This window comes from Rousettus aegyptiacus, unplaced genomic scaffold, assembly GCF_014176215.1.
Source record: "Rousettus aegyptiacus isolate mRouAeg1 unplaced genomic scaffold, mRouAeg1.p scaffold_m13_p_14, whole genome shotgun sequence".
NCBI lineage: Eukaryota > Metazoa > Chordata > Mammalia > Chiroptera > Pteropodidae > Rousettus > Rousettus aegyptiacus.
In genome coordinates, this window is record NW_023416289.1 from 35,474,677 (window position 1) to 35,482,467 (window position 7,791).

The following is a 7,791-nucleotide window of genomic DNA, read 5'->3' on the forward strand; positions in this document are numbered from 1 at the left end:
GTCCCCCATGTGTGTGAAACTGATTCTATCCTATCTGGTGTGACATGGTTATCTGCTCAGATGTGAGTGTGTGGTCTGCAGAGTTATTAATTGAGTTGTTACGTTTGGAGAGATAAAACACGATGAAAGCATAAAACTCATTTTATTTCAACCATGTACAAACATTTGAAATAATAAAGAAAAAAATTGAATTATTGGAACAACAACAGGTGTTATACTATAGAAGAATATGAAATTTTAGACATGAACTAAGCAAATACCTTAGAGGAAATAAAGAAATATTTGAAGTAACACACTCAAAATACTCCTTTCATCAAAGAGAAGACACAGCTAAAGATACAATTATGAAATTGGAATACAATGCTGAGGAAATTTGTAAGACTAAGACAGAGAAACTGGATTTAGAAAACCAAGATGCACAGGGAACAGCAAGAGAAGGCCGGTGGCTCTGTGACATTCAGGAGAAGGGCAGTGAGGATGACACTGCTATAATTCCAGAGGCCAATGGTTGCACAGTTTGCAGAGAAGCAGAGAGAACATATAGGGTCTGGGTACACAAGTATATTAATAGTCAAACATGTGTCTGCATATTTCATGGAAGTGGAGGAAATTGATGTGAGGTGACTTTCAAATGAAAGAAAAATACTAAAGATAGGGGAGAAATACATTCATGAATGTAATTGTGGTTGAAAAATTCTATAGTTCCCCAAATTACTATTAGGGAGCAAAGGTGAAAGCGTCAGAAGGGAGAAATCCATAAGTATGAAGAGATTGGAGCACCTCTGATCTGTTCAGTCTCATGTTTCAGGTGTTAAACCCTGCCGCCCACATCAGGCTCCATCTCCAGGAGGGATGTGGAGAGTTAGGATAGATCTTTAACTATCAAATATTTTTCCTTCTCATAGTTGGATCATATTCTCTACTGGAAGCATGAAAATCTTTTCTACTATATTAACAAAAATAGAGTGAAAATAAGGAATTTTCCAGACACACATGATCTTAGATGCTTACTGTTTACAGACTCACAATATGCAATATTAAAATATGCAATTAATTTGAAAGAGTAGATTCAAAATAAAATGAGATGTACAAGTCAGAATAAATGGTAAAACAAATAATGCATTGAAAAATTTGTATATACATGTATATATATTTATATTTAAGGAAAGCAAATCGAAATATTAGGCCTGTTCTGTGCGTTCTTAGAGAAAGATGGGGTGTGGCAGGATTGTTTTTGAAAGAAACAACAGCTCTGCTAATGCACGATATTTTTTTCTTATCTAAAGAAAAGGATGAATTTAAAAATTCTTCTCAATTATAAATATAAATACTAACTTTATAAATGGAGATAATGATCTAAAATTAGAAAATACAATATATAACCTCCAAACTGGGTGATGTGATAATATAAGAGATAAGTCTTGATCATAACAAAAGCAGTTTGGAAATTCAAAAAGAAAGTAAAAGAATGCAGGGTATCTTAATCCATAATGAAGTCACACTTAAGTAAAATGACTTAAGATGAAGGAATCCCAGAATGAAACTCAAGATTATTCATTTATTAATAAACATTAAAAGATTAACCAGACTGACTTAAGGATTAGATCAATGTATGCCCACTCAAAAAAAACAGATGTATACTAACAATGGAATTTCATCTAAAAGAAAATCGTTATAGAACACTTGAAATCAATAAAGAATGTGTATTGTTATTTAGTAAAGTTACCTGATAGCTCTATAAATAGTCCACAAAAATAGAATGTTTAGAAGAAAAATTATTTTATCTTATTAAATAATGGATTTACTTTGAAGATACATTACTCACAAACATTTCTTTAATCACAGTCAATGAAATACATAAAACAAATAAATACGTAATTGATGACTCAGACAAATATCTTTATAATATTATAAGATTTAGAATATCTTAGAAATAATTTATAATATAAAGAGGATGAAAAATTTTTTATAAGAGCAAAGACACACTTTAATGCTTAATCTAATGTGTGGAAACATTATAACACTTTTTATTATGTCATATAAATATGCATGAAATGGTTTGTAATGTGTATATGTCAAAAAATAAGTAAGTAGGGTCAAATATGTGGTGACAGAAAGAAATCTAACTATGGGAGGTGAACACACAGTGTAAATACATATATGTGTGTGTGTGTGTGTGTATTACTGTTAAAATGCAAAAAGAAAAATAAGTAGCAACAAGGAGAGAATGTACGCATATAAAACTCATATTGCTCCTAAAGTATTAAGTACTTCTTGGACAAAAATAAACTTATCTTCAATTATTTCCAGGTTGATGGCACATGCATTAAATTCTGTGAGAAAGCTGCAATTTAATTAGCAATCAGCAATAAAAAGAAATGATGAAAGAATCTAATTACTGCACGAAATATGCCAAATACTAAGACATGTAATGCTTGTTTAAATTTCTGATGCATTAAGGAAAAGCCATGATGAAATTACATTATATCAAGACTATGTCAGCCTAAAACAAGCAGACACACAGAAGGGGGTCAGCAGGTTGTTGGGATAAGAGTTCCTACCAATTCTGACACCCCAAATCGAAGACAAGCAAACCACACTATGAAATAACCCCAAGTTCATATTGGCGGCCGTCACCTCAATTCAGATTCATAGCATGTGACAGGTTCAGAAACTCATGTGAACCCGTTTTCAACTCATTGCATATCCTGTGATGTGGGGCAAAGTGTGTGTTCAGAGATGTGTGACTAGACTCAGGTGAGGCTGAACAGGTAGACGGGGATCTTGTTTTGAGGGAACCTCAGTGCCAACATACGAAGAATTTGCTTTCACAGTCCAATTTTGTTTGATATTCAGAGTCAAGTGCAGCTTATGGCTTTCTCCATTCCCTTCAATCACACCTCACTAAATTGTATGGGAAATCAGCGTAGGTTATGAACAAGTGTGTTATTTACTAATAACAATGAGTGGACTTATGAGTCAATGAATGAGTCAATGAGAACATGGCCCGAGTTCCAGAAGACCCCAATGGTTTCATCTGGAACAAGACCTCCCAACGTCTCCTTACAGTTTATTACCTTAATGGATTGCATGAGAAACTGTTTATTCCATTATTTAAAGGGTGAAACAAACTTCGGCCTCCATAAACCATGCTTCTCCATTTGAACTTTATGTATATAACAAAATATACACGTGCTTCTTAAAATTTCCCTTTATTTTTCACATCATGTTTGAAAGCTATCTGTGTTACTGTTTATCATTTCAGTTTGTGCACTTTTGACACAAAATACTTTTTTACATATGTAACAAAACACCCATTAATTGTGATATTGATGTCTATGGTTTTTGTCTAAAATGTACAATACCCTTGTCAGTATTCTCCTTTTAACTAGTAATAGTTGTTTATTCTCCAATTTGAATGAAGCAGTTTGTACTTTTACCAGTTACGTCCTGGGATTCCAGTCACTCAATATTTCTCCCACAACTGATTTGGTCATTGTTTTCTCTTTGCCACTCATGTGCTAGGTTTTGGCAACATTTCAGTGAAACTGGCATAGCACTGAGATGGAACGGACCATGATCTTTCATAGACATGAAAATATACATGCACAGTGAGACCATCCATGACATGTGCTATAGCTGGATTGTAGTCATTTGCAAAAGACAATTCTATTCACTCCACTCATACTGCATTCACACTGGCATCTTCAGGTTGGCCATGAAGGGAGTATTCACCTCAAACAAATATGCAAATACCACAACTACCAGCACTCTGAAGACTTATTTCAGAGTCAGTTTAGCAGCACACCACCAGGCTGTCACTTCAAACATGAGTGTGCACATCGAAACTGAAGGCATTTCTTAGGCACTGTCATGTGATGAACAGAGGCTGGCTCAATGTGTCCAGAGGGGAGTTGGGGGAATGATTTTGGACTTATCTGTTTCAAACTGGAGCTTATTTTACCCATTTGTTCCCTTATCAAAGACAGATTCTGGGTTCTGAGCTGAGGAAAAGTACACATCGAGGTACGTGGTTATTAAAAATGAAGAACATATATACATATGAAAGCAGACCAGGCATGACAGTGTGGATCCAAACCTTTCTGTTTCAAAAAATTCGGAAATGGGAGGGAGGGACTGTCCACAGCTTAGCTGCAGAAGATTCTGTACAGGCAACACTCAGGATGTTTGTCATCGTGTCAGCAATGTTTACAGCTCTTGACGTTCTGTACAGTTCTCTCAATTTGTGCTGCATATATTCCTCTAGAACGTCCTGATCATGCAAGATTTATTTTCAAGGATCTGCCTCACTGAAATGTGGGTTTGTTGCCTTCTGTATTGTCCCCCTGCTGCTCCCTGGGTCCCCTCAGGCTGGGTCGAGCCTGAAACAGCAGCACCCCGAGGACCAGCAGGATCAAGGCAGCCATGACCAACCGGATGAGATTCCCCAGAGTATAGTCTTGGGGGTGGGAGGCTGTGGACAAAGACGTCACAGAAGTCATTGCAGATCACAGTCCTCAAGGATCCCAGACGTGCACCAGAGCACCTAATCCCTGACAGGACGTGACCTTCTGTACCACACTTTACTGAGGGTCTGCAAACCCCAAAGCTGCATGGAGTAGGAACAGGAGGAGGATGCGAGGCCCTGCCTGCCCCTTCACATCATCTGTAGCGCCAGTCCTTGTCCCCAAAATTGGCCCTCCAAACTCTATACACACCCAGGTGGGGTTAAGCCTGTAGGGGGTGTGGTGTTCCCCATCTTTTCTATCTCTTTGGGAAGGAATTCCCCTATGGTCAACATCACTGTTGTCCTCCCTGTCAACCTAAGCCCAGAGCACTCCTGGGAGAGGAGATGGAAGTCGGGGCTGTGTGCTAACACAGGGTCCTGAGGAGACCATGAGATACAAGGGGTGGGGCTGGGGCCACTCACCTGAGACCACGAACTCAACAGGGTCACTGGGATGTGACAACAGGTAGGGGGAGGTGCTCCATGAGCTGTAGCACCTGTAGGTGCCCCCGTGGGCTGAGGTCACAGGATTCATGGTGAAGTTGGCCTGAAAGGATGTGGCTGTATCTGGTGGACGGAAGTGCTGAGGAGGAGCAGGGGAACCCTCCTTGTGCAGGTAGAAGGTGTCTGATAAGGTCTGTGAGTGACACTGCAGGGTCACCTTCCCTCCCCAGGGCACTGAGGGTCCAGGCTGAGCAGAGAGGGAGGGTTTCTTGTACATTCCTGGGGGAGAGGAAGGTTGTGGTGTGTTAGAGAGTCACCCTGTCCACATGTCCTTAACCCTGAGCTGAGGGACCTGTCCCTCTCCAAGGACTCTAGCTATGATCCCCTCTCAGTCCCTTGGATGGGTGTCTTTTATCTCCAGGCCCCTGCCCTTTTCTCACTCTCTCTCCGGAGACCATGTCCCCTCTCAGCCTCTGCTTCAGGACCCTCCCCGTCACTACCAGGGTGACCCTGGGCACAGTGTCCTGAGGCGACAGTCAGGACATGGGGCAAGGTGTGGCACCTGACCTGTGACCAGGATGTCCAGGGGTGCACTGGGGGCTGACCATGCATAGGAGAGGTTGTGTCCACTGTAGCATCTGTACTGGCCCACGAGGCTGCGGGTCACAGGACCCAGGGGGAAGTCAGGGCTGTGCTGACCATCTAGACACTGTGGAGGTGTGAGGCCCTCATCCTTGGTCAGAGCAAATCTGTCAAAGCTGGCCTCCGAGTGACACTGGAGGCTCAGGAGTTCTCCAGACAGCACCAGCGTGCCCGGCTGGGCTGAGAGGGAGGGTTCCTTGTACACACCTGGGGAAGAGAGAACAGTGGCACCGAGGGAACACACCCACATTGCTTACTGGGACTGCAGAGTTCTCACATGTCCCACCCCCCCCAGCCTCCCGCCTGTGGTCTGTCCTCAGGAGGTCAGTGTCACCGACCCCCATGACTCCTGAGGATCCACTGGACACAAGGATTAGGTCAGTCATTTTGGGCCTAGTAAAGAGACGGGACTGGGCAGTGGTGGTCCCCTCACCTGTGACCTCAAGACGCAGAGGGTCACTGGGCCATGACCACTGATAGACATAGGAGCTTTGAGAACCATAGCATCTGTAGGTCCCCCCATGGGAGGTGTTTGTGGGGCCCATGGGGAACAGGGCCTGCCACCTCCGAGTGTCAGGCCACCATTTAGATTCCATGTGTTGGGGCGGGTCAGCCCCTCTCTCCTTCAGCAGATGGAAAGTGCCGGATGTGGACTCTGAGCTACACAGGAGGGACACGTTCCTTCCTGAGGCCACCACAGGGCTTGGGTGGGCTGAGAGGGAGGGTGCTCTGAAAAAGCCTGAGGGAGAGAAGGGAGCCATGTTCAAGGAGGACTGTCATCCCCAACCCAGGTGTGGGCTGTGAGGGCTGAGGTCCCCTTGAGGCCACACTCTGTTCCCTTCTGCCCACAAGGAGGAGCCCAGAGTGGGAGGGGACGTGGTCCCACCCCCTTACCTGTTACCACCAGGGGCAGCAGGTCACTCTGCTCTGACCAGCCATTTCTTTTGGTGTGATATGCACACTGGTACCGTCCAGCAGTGACGGAACTCGCGGATTCAGTGCGGAAACCCGTCCTGTTGCTGGAGTCCTCTAGGGTCCTCATAGCCAAGGGTTCAGAGATACCCTCTTTATAGATAGTAGGCATCAGCCTGCAGAGACCCCTGACACCAGATGGTTACGAGGCTCCCTGAGGTGACCACGGGGCTTGGGTCAGCCCAGATGGTGGGTTTGGGGAGGACCCCTGGAAAGGAATCAGACCTGAAGTGTCAGGGGCACCCTTCTCCCCTCAGTTTCCCCAGCTGTCACTCCAGGCCCCTCCTCCATTGGTCACCATCAGCCCAGACCCACCATGCAACCCCAGCTGCTGTTTTGGGGCTGAAGCAGGAGGTCTGGGGGAGGACTCACCTGCTTGTACCAGGTCCCATGAGCCCCGACACAGACCTAGAAAAGAGTCCCATGAGAACAGTCCCCACCCCCACACAGACACTCCAGGCCTGTTCTGGGGCCCTGGGTACTGGGGCCAGACCTGGGGCTGAGAGTGTGTCTCCTCCTCTGGAAGTTCTGTCCCCACAGAGCCTCTCTGAGTCCTTGGGTCTCTCAGGGACGAGAATCTGGGAGGAGAAGGGACCTCATCCCACCTCTTTCCCCAGAGCTCACCGAGGCAGAGAAGGGCGGTGAGTGTCAGAGTTACGGAGCTGCCTCCCATGGTTCCTGGGCGTGTAGGTGACATATAAAGCCCACAGATCCCAGCACGACTGATAGACACGCAGGATGTAGTAAGGCCCAGGCTCCCTGTGACAAGGCCAAGTCTTCTTGTGACATGTCACGGCTTCCTCTTCAGTGGCCTTAAAGGAAAGGGAACAGCCCCTTCTGTTCTCCCTAAAGGGTGGCCTGAGGAGACTCCAGCCTCTGGGACTGTTGAGACCAGTTCTGAGTCTCAGCAGACCCCACACGCTCTGCCTCCACCTCATGTTAAACCCAGTTCTGGAGGGCCGGTGCCAGAACATGAGGGTAGAGGATGCAGGGCAGGACATAGGAGCAGCCCAATTTCTGTTCCGACTCTGCCTCTGCCTTTTCTAGAATCTGTATGACCTTGAGCAAGTCACTTCCCTTTTCTGAGCTTCTCTAATTGCAAAGCTTCTTCTTTCCTTCCACCATCCTGTCAACCAACTGTTGTTTGCTGAGCAGTCACCCTGTCTGGGTGTGAGATTCATTGCTGAAGGTGACCAAGTCCTTCCCTGAACACATGGAGCTCTGAT

General features: G+C 44.9%; 1 protein-coding gene across 1 annotated transcript; it reads right to left on the reverse strand.

Moving 5' to 3' along the window:
* Positions 1–2,021: 2,021 nt before the first annotated feature.
* LOC118611432 (leukocyte immunoglobulin-like receptor subfamily A member 6) lies at positions 2,022–7,560 on the reverse strand. The gene is given in 8 exon segments (XM_036232325.1): positions 2,022–4,474; positions 4,931–5,230; positions 5,519–5,800; positions 6,027–6,332; positions 6,488–6,666; positions 6,668–6,773; positions 6,938–6,973; positions 7,190–7,560. Coding segments are annotated over 8 exon segments (1,449 nt in total). The 5' UTR covers positions 7,263–7,560; the 3' UTR covers positions 2,022–4,307.
* Between the last annotated feature and the right edge of the window lie 231 nt (positions 7,561–7,791).